Source organism: Lemur catta, chromosome 9 (genome assembly GCF_020740605.2).
Source record: "Lemur catta isolate mLemCat1 chromosome 9, mLemCat1.pri, whole genome shotgun sequence".
NCBI lineage: Eukaryota > Metazoa > Chordata > Mammalia > Primates > Lemuridae > Lemur > Lemur catta.
Genome location: NC_059136.1, coordinates 53,729,476 through 53,756,986, shown reverse-complemented (window position 1 = coordinate 53,756,986; position 27,511 = coordinate 53,729,476). Strand labels below are relative to the sequence as shown.

The 27,511-nt window shown below is 34.0% G+C and overlaps 1 protein-coding gene across 1 annotated transcript in view; it reads left to right on the top strand.

Annotated features, from left to right (window-relative positions):
* ZFPM2 (zinc finger protein, FOG family member 2) overlaps window positions 1-27,511 on the top strand; it is a 447,763-nt gene that overhangs the window by 77,806 nt on the left and 342,446 nt on the right. The window contains exon 2 of the mRNA XM_045560954.1: window positions 21,716-21,874. Coding sequence (XP_045416910.1) covers window positions 21,716-21,874 — 159 coding nt within the window. The remainder of the gene's footprint in view (window positions 1-21,715; window positions 21,875-27,511) is intronic.

The window sequence follows — 27,511 nt, the reverse complement described above, 5'->3', positions numbered from 1 at the left end:
ATCCCTGTCAAAGTTTAGGAATAATCTTAGGTCAGTACATCTATCATTGGTAAATTATTCTTCAAATGTGTTCCAGTGCTTTGTGTAATAGAACTAGTTTCTTTGGAGCCTTTGCAATAAAAATTGTGCTGAGATAGAGAGTGAGGATGGAGTGGCGAAGGCAGTGAAGCCTTCTGTGAAGAAAGGGCATTTGAGCTCAAACCTGAAGGATGAACTGAGTCAGCAGTGGGAGAGTGTTCCTGGCAGATGGAAGAACAAGTGCAAAGACTCTAAAGTGGGAATGAGCTTTGGGGTTGGAAGAATTAAAAGAGGGCTGATGTGCCAAGATCCTGGGGAGGAAGGGAGGAGATAGTAGGGCCAGCATCCAACTGGCCCTTTTGTAGGAGTTTGTAGGTCATGATATAGATTTTGGACTTCATCCTAAGTGCAGACAGAAGACATAAAAGCAGAGGAGTAATAGGCTATAATTTACATCCCATGACAAGGAATGGGCTGTAGGAGTGGTTGGAGTGGATTCCTGGAGATGAGAAAGCTGGCCACTGCGTTAGCCCTGGTGAAAGATAAGGTGGCTCAAACTAGGGACACAGAAGGGAAATGGTGACAAGCAGTCAGTTTGGGGTATGCTTTGGAGGTAGAGGTTTTAAGGACTGGAGGATAGATTCTATGTGTGCCTGAGGGGAAGAGAGGAAACAGTTATGACTCCTCACTTTGGGGCTTGAGAAAACTGTTTAGTGGTTTAATCGCTGTTGACTTTACTAGATGTAACTTCCATGAGGGCAGGGACTTTGTCTCCTTTATTCACTGTGCATACCCATGAGCAAAAGGCATGCCAAGCTACACAGGAAGTGCTCCCAAATATTGCTGAATAATTATTGTGAAGCATTAACGCATGATGTAAATTATTTGCTGAATATATTCCCCCTTATGTTGTATTTTTATTTTCATGTCTTTGATATTTTGACATACAAAAGCTCTAAATATGTTTAGATTTATGATGCATTTTACTTTGATTTTTATGTAGATTTATGTATATTTATTGCTTTGTTAATTTATTGCTTTGTTATTTCTTTTATTGTGTCTAAAAAATGTCATTCCCAACTGGAACTTTTGATTAGTAAACAATTTTGCTTCTTGTGGTTACTATCTTTTTGTATTTAATTCTTGAAAACAATTTGAAATTTATTTTTTAAAAGATGTGAAAATAAGGGCCTAAATGGACTTTTTCCTAAATAGCAAACTAGTTATTTCAACTTAATTAATTAATTAACCCTTCCTTTTCTGTTAAGAAGTGTCTTTATTTTTTATTATATTCTTACAAATAATAGTCTATAGCTAAATGTTTATTTTACTACCACTAAATGTTGCTAAATTTTAGTACCACTAAAATTGATGTTTACTGGTATTAGATGGTGTTTTTATTGTTGTGATTTTATCCAATGTTTGGAATATATGTATTTCTGGTATATATTTGGATTGGACTATAATATTAGTTTGCAACTGTTAACTATGTATTCCTCAAGTGCTCTAGAGTTGTACTCTAATATGGATATTTAAATATGAATTAAGTAAAATTACAGATAATTAAAAATTCTGTTTCTCAATCTCATTAGCTGCCATATTGTACAATGCAGAATTATAGAACATTTCCATTATCCTGGAAATTTCTCTCAGGCAGTGCTGCTCTAGAGAGTCATTTTTTCCAAGTTCCTAAAAATTCCCCAGAATTTTAAAATCAAATATATTTACCTTGAAATTTTTAAAAATAATTTTTATAATATTTGGTTTTATAATATTTGGTTTCTACTTCTAGGAATATGTTATGTAGGCACATTTTTTAAAACGGGCTATTTTTCTCTCATTAAATTTTTTTCAATGCTATATTTATTTTTGGACAAGATTAATCCTAGGAGCTTTCACTTTTTGAAATTATTTAATCATTAAATAAGGACTTAATGACTTAATAATTATTTAATAAGTTTGTAAGTCTTTTTCAATCATTTTTCAATTTAAGTATTCTACTTTAATTTTTTTATTTTTTTAATTTTTATTTTTTTTCTGGTTATATTTTACGTCTTTGACTCGCCCAAGCGAGGTTTAGAGGCATGCCCTTCCCCTCTACAATGCTCACCGTGTCTATAACCATTAGTTGTGAGTTTGCACCCCCCAACCACCTAATCCCTGGAGACTATTACTACCCTGTGAGCCTTATTCTGTTGATCAGTTAGTACGAATTTGATGGCAAGTACATGTAGAGGCTATTCCTCCGATCTTGTGATACCTCACTGCAGATAATGGGCTTAAGCTCAATCCAGGAAAATATAACAGATGCTAGATCACTGTCATTTCTTATAATTGAGTAATATTCCATTGTATGCATATACCAAATTTTAGTAATCCACTCATGAATTGACAGGCACTTGGGTTGTTTCCACATCTTTGCAATAATGAATTGTGCTGCCATAAACAGTCAGATGCAGATGTCTTTATTATAGAATGTCTTTTGCTCTTTTATTTTTAGCTGTTTGAGGTATCTCCAGATTTTTTTCCACAGAGGTTGCACCAATTTGCAGTCCCACCAGCAGTGTAAGAGTGTTCCTGTCTTTCCACATCCTTGCCAGCATTTGTTGTTTTGGGATTTTTTGATAGAGGCCAATCTCACTGGGGTTAGGTGATATCTCATTGTGGTTTTAATTTGAATTTCTCTAATGATTAGAGATGTTGAGCATTTTTTATATGTTTGCTGGCCCTTATTCTGTCTTCTTTTGAAAAGTTTCTGTTCATTTCCTTTGCCCATTTATTGATGGGGTTGTTTGATTTTTTCTTGTTGATTTTTTTAAGTTCTAGATAGATTCTTGTTATCAGCCCTTTATCAGATGTACAGAGAGCAAATATTTTCTCCCATTCTGTAGGCTGTCTATTCGCTCTAATGATAGTTTCCTTGGCTGTGCAAAAGCTTTTTAGTTTGATCAGATCCGGTTTATTTATTTTTGTTGCTGCTGTGATTGCTTTGGGGGTCTTCTTCAAAAATTCTTTGCCTGGGCTGATGTCAGAAAGCATCTTCCCAACATCTTCTACTAGAATTCTTAAGGTTTCATGCCTTAGGTTTAAGTCTGTTATCCATCTTGAATTGATTTTTGTGAGAGGTGAGAGGTGGGGATCCATTTTCAATCTTCTGCATGTAGCTATCCAGTTTTCCCAGCACCATTTATTGTAAAGAGATTCTTTTCCCCAGTGTATATTTTTGTCTGCTTTGTCAAAGATTAGATTGCCATATGCAGATGGTTTCATCTTTGGATTCTCAGTCCTATTCCAAAGGTCTATGTCTCTATTCTTGTGCCGATACCATGCTGTTTTAGTTACTGTAGCCTTGTAGTACAACTTGAAGTCTGGTAGACTGATATCTCCTAGTTTGTTCTTTTTACTTAAGATGCTTTGTCTGTACGAGGTCTTCTCTGGTTCCATGCAAAGCGTAGAATTATTTTTTCTAGATCTATAAAGAATGATGATGGTACTTTGATAGGGATTGCATTCATTCTGTAGATCACTTTAGGTAGTATGGACATTTTAACGATATTGATTCTACCAATCCATGAGCAAGGTAAATTTTTCCATCTGTTTACATCTTCTATAATTTCTTTTCTTAGTGTCTTGTAGTTCTCCCTGTATATGTCTCTTGCAACTTTTGTTAAATATATTCCTAGATATTTAATTTTCTTTGAGGCTATTGTAAAAGGTATTGCGTTTTTGATTTGAAATGCAGCTTGACTGTTATTGGCATATATGAATGCCTCTGATTTGTGTGTATTGATTTTGTATCCTGAGACTTTACTGAATTCATTTATCAATTCTAGGAGTCTCTTGGTTGATTAGAATAAACTTTTTAAAAGAAATCTTGTGTTTTATTGTATTTTCAATACAATAGTATTCTGCTTGATTTAAAAATGTTTTATTGTGTTTTGCTTTTTAAATTTTATTTACTTCTGTTGACCATTTTTTTCTAATAAATTTTCAAAGTTTTAAGGCATTATCAGTTTCTATTCCCTTTTCCCTCACTTTTCTTAGAGAATCTCTGGGCCTGCCTAGTACAAGACATTCTGGTGCTTTTAGATGACCCTGCGTATTCCTAACATGACCTACCAGGTGCATTTCATCATTTGCCTTCAGGGCATCTTGTCTGTTTCACTCTGGAGTGTGACCAGTCATTTCACTGCCTTTCCTAGGTACTCTAAAGTCAGAAAGTTATAAATAAGGAAGCTAGTATTTTGAACCTAAACCTACCAAAAGCACATCATTTACACTTTTTAAAAAGTTGGGTTTTTTAAAAATTGAAAGTTATTTGAACATTATATTTAATTTCTAATTGCACTACATTGTAATAAAATTTGCTTTTTGGAATCTATTGTAAACAGTTTATGAATTCTAGTAAAGACGTATTCTTTCTCTACAGGAAACAGAATGGTATGTAACATCTGATTTTGTGCATGTAGGTGTTAATTATAGTGTTCCAATTCTTTATATCCTTATTTTTTGTTTCTGCAATATGGCATTGTAATAATAATTTGTTAATATTCTTCACTCAATAGTATTGTTACTGATTTTTTTAAAACAAGGTACCATAACTTTCATTTGCTAATTTCTTAAATCATGTCTAATACTAATATTGTCAATTTTCCTATATTTTCCTTTTACATTGATAAAATTTTGGAAACATGTTTAATGTTTTAAAATATTTACCTAATAAAAAATTAATATACTTTTGTTTTTTATTGTAATCTTAAACTTCTTCGGTTAAACTTGTTTAGTCTTTCCTCTTAAATATTGCATTCTGTTTTGGTGTTCCTAATGATTATACTTTAATTTTGTCTTTTTTGAATGTATTTTTACTTCTTGCTTTTAATGTCTTTAAATATGTGGAAGATAAAAGTCCTACTAAATGGTATCATAAAGTATTATCCAATTTGTTTTAAAAATTACTTTTATCTAATTATCAAAATCAAAATAATTTAACCCCTTTTTAGAGAGGAATGAAAATTGAGTGTTTTGGCTTCTGTTCAGCCCCACTTCCCTATTCTCTGTTAATCTAATCTATGTTTACTAACCTTGTTAAAATTTAATTCCTCTTTTAATATGTATTCTCTAATATTCTATTTTGTTAACTTAGTCTCAACAAGAATTTAGACTAATCAGCATTAAACCTTTATTTGTAATTTGACATTTTTAAAATATTATCTTTTTCTCTTTAGCAAGTTTGTGGTCACTACAAATTATTTTTTAAGCACAGTTTTGCATTCCTAATGGTTAATAATTCATCTTTCTGAAATTGAGAGAATATTTTTTAATAAGGTCTGCAGCAATGATACTTTATGATGTTATCTTTGAGGCCTAGCAGATCTGAGACTGTTTTGGTTAACATTACATATAAATATCATAGTTAACTGAATACCATGCTCTTTCATAGACTTTTCCTGCTAAGTTATACTAGCTTTCACTTATTTTTTTGGTCATTTATTTATTTATTGTAAGTGATCTATTTTGGTACAGTGCTAGCTTTGGGGATAGAAAGATAGACTTGAGGGTAGAAAGATGATTCTACTCTCACTATTCAAAAATGTAGCAAAGATAAACTTTGGTTTGATTTTGGTGGTTTCCCTTAATGTCAAATATGGGGACTTTCTTCAGGGCTGAAAATTCTTAATATCCATCAGTTCTTAATATTATACATACTGTTAATTCATCATTTCTTTGGCTTACTTAAATTTAGGATTATCTATTATTTGTGGGTTGCAGCTCTGTAAACAATCTTCCCTGGTTTTCCCTTGCCACTTCTCATCTTTTTAATCTGTTTTTATCATTTCCTGCATTCTCATGCTCTTTTTCATCATTTGTCATCAGCATGACTAATTCGGTTTTTCTGCAGCATCAAGTCTGCTATATATTTTTATCAATATGCTTTTTATTTGAGTTATTGTGATTTTTATTGTAACATTCATTTCTTATTTTATATTTAGCTTATTTGAAAGAATGCCTTGAAAGAATGCCTTCAAAAACCTTACAGGAAACATGAAGTTGATTTTTAAAAATACTACTGCGTTTTATAAAGTAACCATTTTGTAGAGAGAAAAGTGAAGCTTTCCTTTTTTAGTAATTAGCATACTGTTTATCTTACATTGTAAATTTTTCCTCCATCTCTAGCCTCCAGTTCCTAGGTTCCCTTAATATATTAGGTAAGTAAATATGAAATGTTCGATTTGGAACGAAAAGTGTGATTTATTATGTCTCAAACAAGAAGCAGTACAATGAATTAAAGTATGTACGTAAAATATAAACACAGTTTTGCCATCTTAATAGTAGCTTGTTTATGCCAGCAGCGAAGAATTCTGTAGAGCGAGTGGCAATGAAATCACAAAAGGTGTTCTCCCCAGCCTGTTGAGAATTGAATATTTTTCCTTGCAAGAAGTGGTCCAAAGCCTGAAAGAAGTGGTAGTTAATTGGTGCAAGGTCTGGTGAATATGGTGGATGACAGAGAGCTTCCAAGTCCAGCTAATGTAGCTTGAGCAGCGCTGTTTGTGTGACACGTAGTCCAGCATTGTCTTGCAAGAGGATTGGCCTGTCTCTATTGCCCAATCTCGGCTGCTTAATTGCAAGGATCCTCATTATTTCATCCAACTGGCAGCAATAGACATCTGCTGTAATCGACTGACCAAGTTTCATGAAGCTGTAGTGGATAATACCAGTGCTGGACCACCAAACAGACACCATCAGCTTTTTTTGATGAATATTCATTTTTGGACTGTGTTTCGGCACTTCATCTTTATCCAGCCATTGTGCCGAACACTTGCAATTGTCAAAAAGAATCCATTTTTCATAACACATAACAATACAGTATAGAAATAGTTCACTTTTATGTCGTAATAGCAAAGAAAGGCAAGCTTTGAGATGATTTCTCTTCTGACTCGTTTTAATTCATGCGATACCCATATGTCCAGCTTCTTTACCTTGCTGGTTTGTTTCAAGTGGTCTAATATTGTTGGAATAGTAATGTCAAACCTTGCTGCTAATTCATACATAGGTTGAGATGGATTTGCTTCCACTACAGTTTTCAGCTCATTATCCACCTTGGTCTCAGGTTGCCCACATGGCTCATTTTCAAGATTAAAATCACCAGAACAGAACTCAAACCATTGATATACTGTGCATTCGTTCATTAGCCACATCCTTCCAAACACTTAGTTGATATTTCAAGCTGTCTGTGCTGCATTGGTTCCACAACAGAACTCATATTTGAAAATAACATGACTTTTTCACTTACCCATGGTTTCACAAAAATAGCTCTAAAAAAATTTGAAAGATAATCACAAGCCAAAATGTGCATTTGAAAGAATGAGAATGTACCTTCACAATAATAAAAAAAAAAGTGGCAAAGTGAAATGTCAGTGATATCAACTGTCAAACTGAATATTAATACTTAAGGAAATCAGATATTCCATACTTAATAACCTCTCTATATATATTTTAACAGAGATGTAGCCTGGCTTTAAAGCAGAGAATCAACAGACCTTAGGATTTCCTTCATCCCCTTCAGCTTTGTCCAGGTTACTGATTTTCTCCTTCTCAGAGATGACCATGGCAAAATTAGTATAGTATAGGTTGGAGTATCTAGCATGGTTGCTGGCCAGGGGCCAATAGACACTCAGTTCATACTGTTTTCTCCTTATCAGTGTGAGTTCCTAGTGATATTTGTGATCTCCCTGGTATTGCAAAGGGATTGACACACATATGGAGGGCCAGACATTCTAAGGGAACTTTTGTGGTTATTGCTAAAATCTAGATTTGGTCCTAGGCCCTAGGTTCTTACCACAGTAGTAGAAAATGAAACAGTCCAGAGAAGAGCTCTAAATGGTATAGGAAGCTGAAAGATAACCAGGTTATTTCCATAATTGGGAATGCATAGGCTTGTTCATATTCCTTATAGTATTGTTTCTTCTGCCAGTTTCATGGGTTTTTTTTTTATTTCAGAATATTACAGGGGTACAAATGTTTTGGTTACATGGATTGCTTTTGTACTGCTTGAGTCCAAGTTATAAGTGTGCCCATCACCCAGGTAGTGTACATTGTACCCGTTAGCATGATTGCGCCCATCCTCCTCCCCCCTCCCACCTGCATGATTTCCATTGAGTGTTACTTCCATCTGTGCACATGAGTGCTGATCAGTTAGTTCCAATTTAATAGTGAGTACATGTTGTGTTTGTTTTTCCATTCTTGAGATACTTCACTTAGGAGAATGGTCTCCAGTTCCATCCAGATTGTTGCAAAAGTTATTGATTCATTTTTTATGGCTTAGTACTCCATGGTATACATATACCACAATTTATTAATCATGAAAATTTTTTTAAAGGAATTCCTTTGTGTCTTATTCACTCAAATGTATTCTTAGAAGTTCACTACTACATATTGCAGAAAATATAACAGATTTTATTATCTAACCTATTTTAGAAAGTTTTTCATCCTAACAGATTCATTCCTTTTTTTCTCTCTTTATTTTAAATTTATTTGAGCTTTAATGGTTGAGTTAGTGATCTGCCGCATTCTTTTATTTGATAAGTCTTATTACTTGATGATCCTAGATATACAAGATGTTACTATAAAAGAGCGGTTGCTTTTTAAAATTTTAGCTCAGCAAAATATGAATCTGAATTTTTCATTGTTGATATTTTCCTTGCTGATCTGTGTAGTTTCTAAGTATTTTTTACCAGATCAGCTCGGTTTGAGCTATGTCAAATACAGTTAAACTATCTCAAACCTCCTCAGTGAAGGAACTTCTCTCTCGATTTTACAGCCTTTTACAACATACATACACATATGCTTTGCACTTTACCCTCTATTTCACATAGTGCCTCTTTCAAAAATTTGTAAAATTTTAATATCTGTGTATGGAATCCTGATAGATTTCTTGAGAATATTTTGGATCCTCAACTCATTAACAGCTCACAAAAAGATCAGATGTACGTGCTGCTTCACTTTAACTCCCTGTAGCAGGCCACTTATTGTTAAAGCAAAAACAAATCTACAAAAAGACCCCCCAAAACAACAACAAAAAAAACCGAGGTAATTCCAGAACCTAATTTAGAGCTGCCTCATTTGTGTCTTGGTTAAACTTCTGAGAACTCTTGGAAGCATGATGGAATGTTAATTCCCCCACAATTTCTCCAAGAGCCAAATCTTCATATGGTACATGAATAATTCTCAAGTGCAATGGATAAAATAACTGGTCAGATTGATATTGTAAGTCTCTTCACATGTGGAAATGAGACTTCATAGAAAATGATGCTACAGAATTACTGAGTCAAGTTTTCTACTGGTGGATATGCCTGAGCGCCTGTGGGACAGGGTGTTTAGCAAAGTAGAACTAAAACACAAAGGAACAAAATGACCTCAACAGGTTTACTGAAGTACGATAATGGTCCACTTGTATCGTGCTCCTCGCACTGTTGGAGTGTCATTACTCTCATAATTCAAATCTGCTTCACTTGACCCTTCCCACAGGTTTATAGAATGTGTCTCAGCATGGGGTCTGTAGTAGAATAACTTAGAGTGCAGACTAAAAGTGCTCATTCCTGGGTCCTGTTGCAGAACTGCTGAATCTTTGGCTTGGAAGGCTACATTTTTATCAAACATTCAGCGTAAATCTACTATACACTAAAGGTGATGTTCACAGTAGAGGACTAGAGGGTAAGACTGGGGACAAAGTACAGAATGGCAGAATCAATGGTAGGCACCACAATTTCCCTCTAAGAATGCAGGGGAACCCACGTGGTCACATATTCTTTCCATACTCCTTTGATGCTGGAGGCAAATATTGTCCAGACTCTGAGATAGAATGTTGGGATGAGGAAGGTGGTGTGGTGTGGTGCTAGGTAACAGTGAATGAATATTTTCTACCTTCTTGCAGTCAGAAAGCATGGGGGGGGGGTTGGATTGAATGCTTTAGTTAACAGTGAATGGAATTCAATAATATATTTAATTTTTGCATTTGCTGGTAAAATTTACTTATATTTTTCCGAGCCAAGAGTAAAATATTTTACATGCATAAAAACAGGAGATTGGGAGATGAAAGAATGATTTTCTAAATAATAGCAGGAAAATAATATCTGAACTAGAAAAAGATTATTAACACATAAAATCAACATACTTCACTTCATGCTATTTACACTATACTGGCTTTAGGTAGTAATGGTCCAATAGCAAAACAAAATTACAACATTGGATGACAACAAAATCAACCAAAAGCAAACTAAAAAAAACCCCTACATTAATTCATGTTTAAGGCAATCCTTTATTTGAAAACAGGAAACAATTTATTTCTAGATTCATTCAAGTTTGATGGATTTGTCTGTTTCTGAGAGTTTAGAAAACATGAATTTAACGGCAGTATGAATTAAGTGTTCCTGAGGGTACAGAGTCCCCTGTACTTGTTGCCAGTGCACTGAAAATTAAATAAATCTAATATTCTAGAATTTTCTATCTTGAAGAAAGGAATGCACATTTCTTTGGTTTAAGAGAGAGAGAGTGGGGTTGAGTAGTTGCTGATGAGAACATTTCTAGGTCTTCATTAAGGAGAACCTATGAAATCCACATTGAAATAAGAACTTTACAACTTACCACCTTCGATAGATTTAGTAAATGCATTTTTGCTCTTTAATTAAGGAGAAATAAAATTTTGTTTAATTGGAAAACAAACCACTAAGTCTGGTTTTCTTCCCACATATGATGCCACATAGATGCTTGTATGAGGAATGCATAGGTATGTGTCTCATGGAGGCTGGCGCAGGGTTTATGATGCAGTATTGGAGTACTGCTAGCTGCCAGAGGACAGTTCATTTATGTGAGCTCTCCACCTTTTGGCTTACCCTATAACTTCTGCTTGTAAAGATGCTTGCTTTTATTCTATTGTAGGCTTTGTTGCCAAAGGCAGAGGATATTTCCTTTTTAAGAGAGCCCTTAGATGCTTCCTCCAGGTTGCTATTGCGGGAGCAGTGTGGGTGAGCTGGCTTTGTTCTCACTGACACCCTACCTGCTCTCCTAATTCTCCAGAGAGTAAGTGTTCTTCTTAAAAATATAGCTATATCGAGTGCCTCTCTGTCTTTAGACACTCTTTTAATGTGCTAGTATAAAGTAAAAGTCTTTTTGAAGATATGTTTTATAGGGAAGTGCTTTTCGAGGCCTCTTGAGATGTTCACAAGCACTGAATCGAGGTGCCTTTATGGCAGTTTAATGACAACATAGAACACTTGTAATAAAGTGCCGTGTTGATGTGTGTCCCAAGGCATGTTATAATTAGAGCGGATTGAACATGTTGATTTTGTTTTCACCTCCACTCACACGGCCCCCTTCATCTTTGTAATATTTTGCAACTCAAGAACTGTTGGAGGTTTTTTTCATCTCCCAAAGATGAAAGAGATCTGTCTGAATGGAAATTTGGAAAATTACACATACACCTGTGAAATTAGACAAATTCTTACAAAGTTTGTATTCCAACCCATATGCGGGATCTGCAACAATGCTTTGTTTTTGTTAGGACTTTTTTTCTGGCTGTGCAAAGAACATGTACAGGCTTAGAGAGGACTGTACAGGCTTAGAGAGAATATTCATCACCATTTACTGTGTCAAACCCAAACAGAGGGCCAAATTGGCAGGGTTACAGGAGCAGGAGGCCACACCTATTTGTGAAAAATGGAACAGATTTCTGTAGTTGCCCTCACCTTGACTATTTGGTTCAAGGTGTGGTGCTAGGACATGTAGTTTTTTGAGCCACATATGTGAAGGTTGGTCATGATGTTGCTCCATCATATTCCACAGACCACACATGGTGTGTGCTCCTGCGTGATTATAATAAGGGACTGGCGTGAGAGATAATGAGCATGGAACATACATATGATCTGGCCAGGACCTCTCCCTTCCAACTGATTGCATTTATTGATTGATTAGCCAGCTTCATCTGACAGGGTGGAATACCGTTGCTCATGTCTCATGAGCCCTCAAAGGAAGAGGATGAGGAAAACACTTTTTGCTGTTTGAAGGTCTTGTTCTTTAAGAGACTCAAACAGCAGATTATAATTTAACAGAAAAAAATTGAGATGCTATCCCAACTTTCTTTTCATACTGTAGCCAGAGAGTAGGGAATTCTTTAGTAAAACAACATCCTGGTCAAGTGTTTGCATTATCCAGGACTCCTGGCAGGTATAGAGAAGTCGTATTTGGGCTTAGCCTGTAGGTCCATTCTATCCCAGAATCATCTTAAGGAATGTTATTTGAGCATTTTCTGGACTCTGTCATTATTTGGGAGCAGGATTAACCAGCACTCAATAAATAAACCTAACCTGCCATTAAGCAGGAGTTGTCTAGGTGAAAAGTAGTTTGATCATAGATCATCAGATGCAGTACACAAAGTGTCTATCCATAATTGGGGTATGGAGCCTGTGCAAACTGAAAATTATTGTACTGTTTCTATTAAACGACAATACTGTAATAAATATAATTTACATTGTCACAAAGTAACTTAGGCATACCATTTGTATTCCAGCACAGTTGTTCTCAAACTTGAGCATACATCAGAATCACCCACAGGGTTTGTTAAAACACAGATTTATGGGCCCACCGGCAGAGTTTCTGTAATCCGTAGATCAGGGGTTGGGGTCTGATAATTAACTTGCATTTCTAGCAAGTTCCCAGGAAATGGTAATGCTGCTGGTCTTGGGACCACACTTTGAGAAACATTATTTGCTGATAAACTACTTGTAATCAGCCAATGAAGTCAGACATCATTGTGAAAGCAGTTATATTATTAATTTTTTTGAAATGTTACATCAATAATTAATTGCACAGGTAAAGAAACACTTTAATAGGGCAGAGTCAGAAAGGGGGTTATTAGAATGGAGGATTAAAAAAAGAGAAATTAATCTATTTGATGGACTGTGGAATAGATTCAAATTTTATTAGTTAAGAAGGAAAAAAAAGTTTACATATACAGTGACCAAAACCTGATGTAATTTTTCCTTGTTGAATTGTCCTCTAATTAAATGCTTTTCCCCTAAATCTATGCAGTGAGTTGATATTTTTTTCTTCATTTCCTACATGTAGCCATATCGTTGCATATGAGACAAAGAAATGCATGCTGAATGTTTTTAAGGATTAGCCTTAATTCATCTTTGCCTTGTGAAACTGTTTAAGAAAGTTGGTCACCAAAGCCCTTTGTTTAATATTCATTGTTTGTCTAGTGCTTCTGTTGTTGATTTTTTTTAAAAAATTAATCTGTATATTGTCTTTGAAATATAAATCCATTCTGGAGTTAAAAGATTATATGCCTCATTTTTTTCTATTCTTTTATATCTGTTTTAAAATAACTTTAAACATCACTTCTCTTTTGCTTGCATAATTTAACTTTGTTATATAAGCATATAGGGTATTGTCAACTAGTTTTTTGGTATAAACATGTTTAGTAGTTTTGAGAATTTAATTTTTTTATATATGAATAATAGCTGTATTTTGATGGAGATTTGAAATTTTTAAAGAAAATATATACATGTTTTCCTGTAGAAGTCTATAAAGTTATAAATTTTGATTAATTCATTTAATAAATATTCATCAGCCATATTTTATTTATAAAGGGTTCTATGGCTAGGTTAAAATCCTTTCCATTCTTACTCATAAATGCTCTTAAAAATCTAATGTCCTGCATTCATATTACTAATGTTTTTGCTTTGATGGCAGCGCTCATTTTGGGGAAAAAAATTCTTGCTTGTCTGATCCAATATCTTCAAGCATTCTTCTAGCAGGTTGAGAGTGCTTTGAATAGCCAGGAAAGGACTCTGGATTTTCACACTGTCAAGTGGAATAAACTCCCTCCAACATTATTAATAATAATAATGATTTAAAACTATGTGTCTAGAATTAAAGACAAAATTGGCCTGTATTGTCTTTCCTTGATTTGATCTCCAACTTTATTACAATTAAATTAAACTGAAAAATTCTTATTTGCGTAAGTGTTAAGTGCCATGGTTAAATACAAGGTGTCATAGTTGCTGCTTCCAGTTGCAAATGTGGGTAAACTAGAATGATAACAGAGAAAATAAGAAAAATGCATATGGGGAGACTTTTCTGTCCTTCCTCCTTGTTAAAACAGAGTTTTTGTTTGTTTGTTTCTTTTTTTAATCAATCGCATACATTGTGCACATAAAGTTTATCTTCTTAGCTGAATTATCCATTCTTTTTGGGCTGAAGCTGTCTCATTTTGTCCACTGCTCTTATCTCGGTGCCTAACATAGTGCCTGCCACTTTTAGCACGCTCAATAAATAATTGTGAAGTGATCAAGAATGAATGAATGAATAAATAAATACATGAAAATTTCATAAAGAGAGCAAACTCTGTCTTTCATCTTTTGTATAGATTTCTAGTTAGAGGCTTTTTTATTATTGAAATATATCACAATCATATAAATGTATCGTTTTGGTAATGAACATACTTTCATATTTTTTCATGATAGGGTTACCATCTTCAATAAACTCAGATAGCTTTATGGGGCTCTGGACTGAGACTTGATTACAAAATATTTGAATTTCAATGCCATCTCTGTCACTAAGTTCCTGGGTCAATGCACAAGGCATTCACTAATGAACTGAATTTTCTCAATGCCTGAGTTACTTCCTGAGAGTAAATTAGTCATTAGAGATTCTAGTTCAAATTTGTCTGTATTTCTTCCCCTGACTTTATTTTTTCTGTGATATCAGAGTTTAATCTACTATGTAAGATTAGTTGCTGTTTTTAAGGTTTACTTAGGTTCTAAGCAAAATTGTTTTTTTCCTGTTAGCATCATTCACTTAATTTGAAGGTTCCAAAAGCAAGACATTTCGGGGGGGAAAAAACATTTAAATAATTTAAATAGTTTTCATGTTTATATACAAAAATTGTTAATACTGCCATTTGTAAAAATCGCCAAAGACTTTGTAGCAAAGAATATTACTCCATTTTTATAAGATTAAAGAATATATTTTTCCTCCCTAAAGAAACAATTTGAATAAGACCTGACCCCTTCTCCTTCATTTTACAATGGTATATGGTCAAATTGAACCCTCCATTAAAAATTCTCTAATATCTTCTTTTTTGCATTAACATTTCAAAACTCAATTTAAATATTCACAGATCACGTTTTTAATAAAGTTAACGAAATTCAGGTAATTTCCTTCAACTTTCTTGATTGAAGGACAGCAGTTGGTACAGATATAAAAAAGATGTACAGCTATGAGCAAAAGCCCAAAATCAATTATATATGAGAAATAACATAACACATGGAAAGAAATTAATCAAAAAGAAGAATTTCTACTATATGATTCTCTGGTCTGCTACCTGCAGGCAACAAATGTAAATGAAAAAAAATCAACATTCTTCTGGCAGATAAGAGAAAAATTAATAAAAATGTTTCCTTCCTAGTAGATCCCCTGATGAAACTATTGTTAAAAGTGAGTGACTGCAGGAAGAACTTGCTCGTTTAAAATACTATTTTTTTAAAATACAGAAATAAGATTTTATTCTTGCTGTTAAGCTCAATTACATGAGTTAGTATGGATTTGCACTGTCCAAAGAGCATCCCTCTTCTCTGCCCCTTCTCATTAAATGGCTCTGTGGGATATGCATGAGACAAATGTAATAGGAACCGAGTGAGATGCATTTTGAGGTGTGCCTACAGGGTAATGGTTCATGAGAAAGTCTGCGTGTAGCAGCTGAAAACTCTAAGAGAGGAACTACTGAAAGCCACAAAATATGCCCCAGATAAAATTAGTAAAACATGTTAGTACTTTAAAGCTTGAAATGTTCTTACTCCATAATGAGCAGGTGAGGGGGACATTCTTGTGGGATCCAGCTTTTTAATTTAATGTTGGATTATTGTGTCTCCTATTTCAAATTGAACAGACAGGGCATATATGTAGAGAACATATGATACTAATTTTTTTCCTATTAGAAGGGCTTTATATTTTGTATTTCATAAATGTTATGCTGAAATTAACAGAAACATGAGGCAAAAATGCAGAATGTTAGGCAACAAGACATCTAGTTTAAATATCAGTCCACTGCTTTATTTTCATCACCTATAGAAATTGCAACACACGTTTAGAATGAAAAGTTCTATTTTAACCCCTTTTACCTATCAACTAAAATAGCATATACCTATACAGAGTTTTGATGGATTTGTGTATTTACATATTAAATGTGAACCAGAATTTGTTTATTATTAATTTACATTTTTATATTTGCATTTTGAAAAGTAGCATCACCTGACAATTGTGGCTCAATTATAATGTTATAATTCAAATATGGTATATATTATTTCTTAAATTGTGAGATTTGGAGGTTTCTATTGTGTTATACACATTACGGGGCTTTATTTGTCTCCTCATTCCTTTGTCTCAATAGATCTTTTCCAAAGGACTTTAAAAGAGCACAAAATAGGAGCTGGCAACTTGGGGAGAGCATCACCATTTTCATTAATTCATTATGATTTTCAAAAATTTATTCCATTGGTTTGGATTATTTGTTCTGTGCACAAGCAAAATTATATAAAGTTTGTGATGGAAATTTTAATTTTTGTTATTAATAATGCTATCTTATATAAAAATGATCCAAAGTGGCATACGTTGAAAAGCATTGAAATAAAAAGGTTTGGAAATATTTGTATTTTCGGGGGAAACTCACCTAGCATAATTTCTGAGCACACTGTGATGGATTATTGTAATTATTGGGAATGATAATATTTTAATGTGCCTTTCTTCCCACCTGTCAGCTACAATCAAGGCTGCCCAGTATTCTGAAACAATCTCATTTTGCTAGGTGGCTAGTCTTGTGCAGCTTCTAGAATGCTTAGAATATTAATGCATGGAGCGGAGATTGAATGCTCTCTATAGTTCCATTATGACAGAGTGTCTCATTTTAATCAAAAGGAATGCAATACCAAACTAAATTAATGTATAATAAAGCCAATAAGTGTTTAAGAGAAAGGACCCCTTTGGGGGAAATATTGCATCAGAAACATAGTATTTGGTATATTTCTTTCCCCTGTTCATACATGACAATGTATATTAATTTTTGTAGAATTTAATTTCTTTCTTGAATTCCTCTTACTCTGAAGTGCTTTGAATTTACCTGAACAAAGACAATCTGACATTTAGTTGAGGGTTGTTCTGTTTACAGTAGGCTGCCAACGTAGCATGTTATTATCAAGACAACGTATACTGAAAGACACATGTGTTTGATCTAATGTTTACTATGTTGGTCTTTATCATTTCTTGCATTTCCTCATTGTACTGCTTATTTTGATCTTCTTTCTTTAAATATCTTTTGTATTTTTTCCCTCAAATTTTCTTTGTCTCCTTCTAGCTCTTACTCCAGTGGCTATAGATGCATTTCAGGAATTTCTTTAACCCTTTGAAATTGTGGGAACAATTTTCTCATAAATTCATTTATTTAGGGGAGTAAGTGCTCCCCTAACTGCTTCTTACCCATGCAAATCCACATCTTTATTTTCATTTCACTCAAGGATTGTGTTACTAGTGTACAGGGTATGACTACTTAACCTTGAATATCCCATTTGTCCTTTACCAATGTGAGTTTGTTGAAATAACCACCAAATGAAAAATCCTCCAATACACCCACCTTCGGTCCAGCTTGCAGCTGTTGGTGCTGGCTAAAGGCAAAGCTTCCCTTTACATTGGGCTGTCCAGCAGTGTCGTCAGGTGTGGTGAATCTGCACAACCCTTCTTATATATCTTTATCTTTTTCTCCAGAGGACAAAGGTAGCTATGGCCATTTTGAATGGGTCCTGAGTACATGATTGTCTCTCTTCTCTGAAAAGGGAAGTACTACTTTGCACCCACCAGCATTTCCCAGTCATCTCCATTATCTATCCGGTATAAAATATGAAAAGATGCCTACTCATTTATTATGAGAGGCAATTAACTGCATTATGGGCCTGACATATAGCATCAATGTATTCATAGCTTTAGGATGTACAATTAATTATTAGCATTTTTAAATGAGGTAAATATTTATACTTATAAACATTGAGACCATTAATTCTGCTGAGTATGTTTGAATATCTATAAATCAGAAGCAATTGAAGAGCTGAAATTCAGATTTCCTCACACTTGCCTGCCAAGTGGCCTCAATCAGAAGTAATTTTCTCCATGAGGGCACATGGAGCTCAGTCGTGAGCCTTTTCTGAGTAGATATTATTATTTGTGTCAAATTATGTGTGGTGATTTTTCTGAAGTGGACTTCTGTGCCTGCTAATCCATACAAAGGAGGTTCCTTCATTCCCTCCTTCATTGGTGCTATTAATTGTACTTGTGCTTCAAGTGTCTCTTACCCTTTTAAAATGTTAGTTTATGGCCACCTATTATCTGTAAGGTTTTCCTGTTAAAGAAACATGCAATATAGAGAGTAGAGTGAGATCTGATCTTAAACCATAAATACTATGCATTTTAAGGGAAACCTTTTTCTTAGAGCCGGATTTGATGGCATGGCTAAAGAAATGGTTAGTAATTCCACATTTTAAAGTACAGTAAAGTAGATAAATCTGACACTTGCTTTGGGAGAAATCCAAGTGAATCATTAAATCACTTTCCTATGGCGTGTTCTAAATATTGGCAATGAGACCTTGTGTATTTTGAACAAATGAGAATTTTTTTTTACCTTTCATTTGAATTTTTGTAGTTTTTTTATTTTAAATAGGTACTTCTCAGTCACATGCTTGAAATTGCAAACTGATAAGCAACACATAAAATAAGATAACTCCTAGAATATACAATATTATACTGTCCATTAAGATCTTATTATAAACTTTGTTTAATAAAAGATTACATTTATATACAGCACACACATATGTATCTGTGTATATATGTGTACACATATATATGTGTGCATGCATACAAAATCGCCATAACATGGTTTGGTTTAAGCATAGACCAATGCTTTGTAGCTTTTTCTTTCAAATTTTCACACGAGCTTTTTTATGTAATTTCTAATGCAACTGTTAATTTGAATTTGATATCATACTAGTGGAGCCAATTTAAGTCATTGAGCATTTTAAATAATTATTTAATTACATCTTATCCTTAATAAATCCTCTTCTAAAAATGTTAGTGTATATGCTCAGAGTTTCATTGTTTAAAAGGAAAGTATTTGTATAATATTAGTGAATTTTTTATTTATAATAGGCATACATTCTCTTTATTATATATAGGCTTTTATAATTGAAGAGTATCCTGATAAAAAAGAACTTCATTTTTTATAATTTTCATATTTTATATATGAACTATATAAAATGTTTATTTACAACTGGAGCTTTGTTTTTTTTTAGCAAAACTCAGAGTGTATGTTATTAAAAGGTTTATATTTCAAAAGGAGTATATATTGTCATTTCTGTTGTAACTGATATTAAAGTAGATACTTTACAGCTTGATTTGCTTTAAATTATGTAAATAATAAATATTAAAAATTAATTATTTTATGTTTTGTTAAGTCTACAAAAAAATCTTCCTGGTTTTTGGGGGAAGGGGTCTAACATGTTGGTTGACTTTAATCTGAGAAGAGCAGCAAAAAAGCTGTCAGTGTTTAAAGACCAGATCTCTAAGCATCTATAAATAAATAATCATGTTAACATGAGTTAACCATTTTCTGAATTACCTATATTTTGCAGCTTTATTTCTGAAGGAATGCATTTATAACTACCAAAAATGGGTTGCATGAGAGTATGTTATATTAATAAAAGATATTAAAAAAATCTTGAGTTTTCACAGCAAATTTTTAAATGTTAGCTTTTAACCTTATTCTAGTTAACTAACCTCCTAAACTTTACTTTTCAGATCTACAAAATAAAAACAGTAATAATTCCCATACCTACATTACTGGGTTATTTTAAAGATCATGTAAGAATGTGCTTTGGAACTCCTACATGAAACACAAATGAGATAGTTTCACATGTCTTCTTTTGATCAAACTTGTTATTATAATTAGGTTTTTGAAAAAAATAAAAATAAAGAAAGTATTAAATATTCTATTATCATTCTCATTAAACTTAGCACTAACAAGTTTATCTCTTGAAATTATCAGATAAATGATTTAAAAATTACAATATTTTACAATGTTACTATTTTATATATTCTTTGCATGTTTTGCTATTTGACATCATTGTTCTAAAAGGTGAAATATTATAAATTGTAAACTGAAAATAGTTAATAAGAGATAAACCCAAATATAAAATCCATGACTTTTGAATGTGGTTTGTACACATAAACAGAATCCATGGTTTTTTTTAACCCTCTACCTTGAGTATAAGGAATGTGTAATAAAACACAGTGTGACCAGAGTGTTTGGATTTAGGTCATCCTTCTTAACCTGTGTTCTTTTGAAGAAAAAAAGGAAAAACAAATTTTAAAAAGGACAAAGAGACTCTGTAAGGAACTGTTTGATTGGATGTCTCTTAATTTAACCCCATGCAACTCATTCTATACACACAAATGTGTCATATGAATTCAGTCTTTTGAAAACTTGCTTTTCGGGAAAACACATACTCCACTGTGCCGTATGTACTTACCCCTGTTTATTCACAAAATTGTAATAAATGCACTGTATAAAATTATTTGCAAGATTTATCCTTAGGCCCTGAAAATTTTATAGCACATTTCTAAAAACTAAGAGAGAGAGAGGCTGCCCAAGCTTTTAAGTAGTGAGCCTGTCTGATGAGACGGCTGCCATGAGTGACAATTAGTACAAATTACCATAATTGTGTTCTTTGGATAAAAATGCCACATTACTTCTTTAGGAGCAAGTGCAGGCTTCCACTTAGTAAAATGAGTTGGATACTTTGATTCTTTAGAGTCAGTCAGAAATGCACAATCAGCCCAGTGGTATTCCCACGTAGTCCACTTCAGATCGGTCTGAACAACTACAGCCCTCCCTTTCCTTTCAATAAAATAGGTCCATTAATGTAGTGCACCTCACTCTCATTCTCTCTAAGGGAGTTGTATTTTTATTACTGAAAAAGTATCACATAAATACAAATTACATTTTTTCATTAGAAAACCACTTTTCGTTTCAGAAAAAATTCAATTAATTATGAATAGGGTTATGCTTTCATCGGGAAGAGAAATATGTAATTTTTCTTCAAGCCTCAAACACATATAATGAAATCTTTTCTCAGAATCCACTCTTAAGATGGATTTTTAAAAGTATAGACTTTATTAAAATCTCAGTTCAATTAAAATGCATTCAATTACTTTAAATCTTTATTAAAATCTCAGGTAAAATTGTACAACAGTGTAAAAGAGACTTGTACTCTTTACCAGGCAGTTAATTCTAACAAATGAACATAAAGTGCACAGTTTTGCTCTTCAGGAGAGAATAAAAAAAATAAGTTTGGGGCTTGGGGTTGGGGGTGGGGGAAGAATTGGAGATGCTAACTTCAGACAATGGTTTCATTGAACTTCTCATCATAGCTCAATGCTTCTTGTGCATATGGAGGTGGCATTACCTTGTGTGAGTCCCCCTCGTGGTACTACTTGGAGTACCTTTTCCTCACCACAGTAATCAAAAGGACTCTATTTAAGGATTTTATTTCACTCATTTCCTTGGATGTTTTCGGTACAGTGTCCCTGTTTCTTTTTCAAGGGCCACTTGAAGATGCCATTGAGGATGAGGAAGAAGAGTGTCCGTCCGAGGAAACAGACATCATTTCAAAAGGAGACTTTCCATTGGAGGAAAGCTTTTCCACAGAGTTTGGGCCTGAAAATCTGAGCTGTGAAGAAGTGGAATACTTTTGTAACAAAGGTAATTGTTGATGGTCGGATGTAATATGTGAGTCCACTTAGATGATTTTGTAACGTTTTAAAAAATGTACAATAGGATGGAATCAAAGTGCTCAGAGTGCTGACACGTAATTCAACAGTCTGAAAATATGTGCAAAATTTTTTAAACCTAAAATGTTATTTCGAGGGACAAAAGTAATTCCACTACTGTAACAAGTCATTTTTTATATTGAAACAAATATTTTCGTGTTGACTGGCTAGTTAACTATGCGCATTTTCATGTTATTGACCAATTAACTATAATACATTTAATGTTAATCATTTATTCATTTATTCTTTCAACAATTATTTATCAACTGTCGGTTGTTGGCAAGGCATTAAATTAGGCATTGAGTATAAACACTAAATAAGGCAGAGAGAGGCCCTACCTAAGGTTCTGGCTCACTCCTTTTCAAAATTGAATGCTTTAGGAGTTTGATGTTGACTTTCAGCACTGAGGATGGAGTTTTTTGGATACTGTTGAATAAGAAAATATACCCTCTTTCTCTATTCTAGATCCTCTTTGACACATTAACATTATAACTCAAAAAGCACCTGAGAGATATCTCAGCTTATTTCCAACCATGACTTGGAACCAGGTGGCCTCGCCAGTGACTGTGCCCTCACTGGACACATATCCACATTAGTTTACATTTTTCGTAAATCAGTTTAAAGTTTCTCATGATTCTCTTTTATTTATTTATTTTTATTTGATTTTTCCGTGGGGTTTCTGTCTCCTCTTGCACCAATGCACAGTTTCACAAGTGTTTGGGTCACTTCCTTGGTTTAGAACAGCTGCTTTTGCAGAGGGCATGATTGGAAGTGTGTGCCTGTGAGTGTGTGTATGTCTGTCTTAGTATGTCTGCCTGTATTTGTGTATGCACCATTGTTATTCAGACTCATGGGGGTTTTTTTGGGCAGATAAATGAACTGAGTTTTTTGTGTGTGTTTGAATTTGTTGATCAGATTTCATAGTTTCAAATCAAGAAGGTTGATATAGCTTATCAAAAAACTACCAATACACATACTTGGGGGCCATGTATATATTTGATACATATTATTAAAAATTCCATTACTACTTTCTCCTGTTGATGGTGTGTCAGAAACAAAAGATGTCAGCCAGTTCCCATCCCTGTGGTCAGTAGAATCCAAGGCTTTGAAACTGTGGAAACAGAATGGCAGGACTAGTATCTAGACACACTGATGTTCAGGAAACCTCCTTAACCATGAACTCCTATGTATCTCAAGATGGCCTTGTATCATGGTCCTTGTCTCCTATATCAGAGACTTGGCTGAAAATCAGAAAAGTACAGACAGAATAGACCTTCTTTCCTAATATTGACTCATTTCAGGCCAAATTAATATTTTCCTTAGTTGTTCTGGGTGTTGGAATCATTTCTTGATATAGCTATGGCAGTAAATATAAGAGCTGGCTGGAGATGTAGAAGTTTTAAATTTATGTTTGAAGATATCTTATTTCCTTTCCTTATCAGGAAATACACCCTTTTGTGCATTGTAGAGTACCTACTGTAGGTTGCAGTATTGCAATAAAGAGAAGGAACTGAGAGTTGGAAGATACCATTTATTCTTTTTGTTCTTGTGGTTAAAAGAGCTAACGTGTGGATTTTAGACATTTTTGTCAATTTAATTAATCTAGGGAGGCAGTAATGATAGGTATTACTAATATTACAAATATTTAAATTTTGGGAAGATCACTGGTTAAGGGCTATGTTTAATGAATGAGTATAGAATTCCAAGTTTTAAGTTCATCTCCTGGAAGAAAACAGACTTATGGCAAATGTTTACATGATGACATAACTATGGTGTTAAGACAGTAACCTCCATTTACACTAACCAGAGTCCTTAGTCTTTAGAAACTAAGAAAAAATGTTGAATTACAATCATTATTAACATTATTCAGTAGACATTATTATTTGATGAACAGTTGGAAATTTTAAAAAATGTCAAATGTATACAAAATAATATTTAATGTGTGATATGGAGACTAAATATGTAATATATATTACATATATTATAAAACTAATTCTCTGATGTTTAGTTTGAAACTACAAAGTCATAATGAGTGTAAATCTTATTTTCACATTGTATTTTTCAGGACAAATAGGAATATTACTAATTGAAATTACTGTGACTTTATTTCATTGGAAAAGAATTTCATTATTTTACTCTCATAGAATGTGAGATGAGGGAATTACCACTGAAGTCAGTTGGAGCTGTTAGGAAGCAAAGACAACTCTTTGATGGATGTTTCAACCCCTTGAAGTCATACAGGGGAAGCTATCCATTTTTCACTTAAGTTGATTAGCTACAATGGAAAGAGAAAACTTTCTCTCTGGAAAATTAGAAACTAATTTTCCTGTAGGAATTCACATATTTGGCTCAGTGACACACAGTTATGTTTTATTTCCAGTTATGGGGAAGAGGAGAGATTAGCTATCAAAGCAGTAGAAGCATTTAAATGGTTAATGATGCCAATGTCATTATTGAAAAAGCATGTAAGGAATATTCCTCTGAAGAGAAATATTTTTGCCTTAGGTTCATTGATGAAACATGCTATTGCACATGTTATAAATCATTTGTAACTCAAAAATTGTTGACATATACAGGAAAATGGATTGGATTATTTGGAAAGTTCCTTTGTCTGAAGGAATGACCAAAATCTAGCAATTAGTGGGACTTTAGTAGGTCCCAAGCATGAAAATTTTAATATGAACTACTTTTTTCTTATTAAACAAAGGATAGTTTAATACTTCAGATTGCAGAAACATGGCTAAAAGGTCTAAATTCTCTGAAGAAGATATTTTGGCACATTATCAGGGGACAGTAATAAAGATACACATACATTTATTATGTATCTTTGTTCATATTTTAGCAACGGCATTTTGTATGAAAGCAGTCATATGCTATTGTAATTTTTGTAAATGAAAAAGAAAAAACTCTCTATTCTTTGTACATCTATAGAGACATAGCTTATCATAGGTAAAGTTCTTACTTCCTTTTGAAATTGAGCTTCTATATTATAAAGGGTATTTTCAGTGTTTTAGAGATGAACTAAAATTAGAGCTCTTCAATGACTCTTATTATTGTAACATTTTCCTCAGTTCCACACCGATATTATCTATATTCTTGTTAAAGGGCAAGTTTTTCTACAAGTCTCAAAGCATTTATTCATATTAGTAAGGTTGCTAGTTACTGTAAACCATGTGATTAAATACGACCCAAATCATTCTTAGAATGTAAATTCCACAGAAATGTCCAAAAATCTTGGTCAGAATTTTATGTTAGCTTTAATGTATACAATTCTTAATTATATGAATCTGTTTCAGAGATAACGTTGTTATAGTTGCAGTTCTAAAATCTGAACCTGACAATTCTTTTGAAGTTTTCTCTGTCACTTTTTACTTTGGATTGGTTTGCATATTTCATGTTCCTATTTTTCATCTTCGGAATGAAATGAACTATGTTTATAAAAAAGATGCTACTTCAAACTTGCTTTGATACTTTTAGATTTCAAACATTTTAGAAAAATATTAAGCAATACTTGAAGTTTACATCTTCTTCTGTTCATGAGTTTAGACTGCTTGGCATCTTGCCTTACAATATCTCTGAGAGGAAGGAAACAAGCAAGAATTATTTCCTTGAATTTACAGATGACGAAGACATCAAGGCTGGGTCCATAAGTGCTTCATATTTCCTGTGGTTCTGAATTTTTTGCTTCAGTTATTTTTTCTGCCTTTCTTCTGGTTTATGCACTAGACATGGAAGTATATCAATGCATGTGTAGAACTGAGCAAACCAATAGAAATTGAAATATAGGTGACCTGGAAAAGAACTTGGGAGTTTTTAGTTTTATGTCCCTGCTGGCAGGTGGGAACTCTTTCATAGATTAGTAGTTCTTGGATAAACTGAGACAGTAAGTTTCCTAGTGAGGTTGGCATGGAGCAGTCCTAAAACTGGTTTATAATTATTAATTATTTCACTTTAATAATTATAAAGTGAAATAAACATGTTTTGGGATACATTCCAAGGTAATGTCACAGGATATGTAAATAGGAAGAAAAATATCAGATAAATGTCACTGTAGGCTAGTTGAATGTAATACTATTTAAAAAACAACTCCAAAGAAACTACATGTCAGTGAACTTTGAATTATCTGTAATGATTGTCTAGAAAAGTTACCGAGGGTCCTTATAAATTGTTCTCTGATGTCATGATCCCCAGACAAAGCCTGAAAGGGAAGATGATGCCATCAAAGTTGGTTTTGGAAGACAAAAATCCTTATGTCCTAGTATCCAGAAGTGGAGCATGGTCAGAGAAATCCCTGGCTACAGTTCACACCTAAGAGAGATGAACTAAAATTAGAGCTCTTCAATTTGGGAAGATTTGGGTTAAAAAGAGGAGACATGATGGAAAGCCGTAAAACAAGATAGGTGTTAACAATGGACATTCTCACCACATTCAAAAAGAGTCCACATAGGTAGTATGCAGAAAGTAAAGGTTATTTTAAAGACCTTTTAAAACAGAAAAACGTAAAGCATATTAAGGAAAATAGAATAAAACCTGGGCTACTGAGATTTGGAATCAGTGTTAGCCCCAGAAGTAATTAATACCAAACCGAGAGCAAACTTAATCAGATACTTAATGGGGTTGGCAGAAGCTTCCACTTCTGCTCACTAGATCAAATTCAACACACTCAACCCATACACTAAGCATCTGTTTTATGTCAGACCTTCTTGGTGCTGGGGATATAGCAGTAAACAAAAGTCAATCCCCACTTTCAGGAGGAGAGAGACAGACAATAAGCAATCAAATCACATTTTATAATATGTTGGGTGACGTTGAGCACCAGGAAGAAAAATCGAAGTGGCAAGAGTGAGAGCGTGACGCTGTGTGTGTGTGCACGCACGCACCTGCTATTTCATAGAGAGTGATGGGGAAGAACTTTGAGGGGAGACCTGAGGGAGAGGAATGAGCTTCCAGGCCTCACTGACTAATGAGCAGTGTCGGCAGTACCCATGAGGCTGGCGTTGCAGGAAGCCAGAAGAGGACAGCAGAGAGCTGGGGAGCAGGAGAGGTGTTGTCATACCTGTGGAACCTGTGGCTCCAGGAATCTGTTAGATTCCCACCACTATGGAAGCCTTGGGGAACAGAATTGTGAAGAGCAGCGGTGGTCTTTTGAGCCACAGAGCAGAGCTGAGGTATGACTAGGACAAGAGGCGTGGTTACCACATGGTTGGTATATGCCTGGGGAAGAAAGTCCTGCCCAAAGTAAAGGTTAAACAGGAAACTGAAACAGGTAAATTGGAGATGCTGTCAGGAGATACAGATAACCCCAATCAGAATTGTTCCTTTAGCCAAAGGGCTTGATGGACTCCATCTGTGGCTCATTAATGTAGTTTCCAGAACAGCAGTTCGGGGGTGTTTAAGGATGATATGAGTCACTTTGCTCCTTTCCACAATAGCAAATTTGGGTGTGTTTTCTATATCTTTCCATATCCTTGGGTCAGAAAGATAAAGAGTAGGAGGCACGAAAAGTAGAACCTATTCCATCATTGTGCTTAGCTATTAATATTTCTGCCAATAGGCTGCCAGACTTATT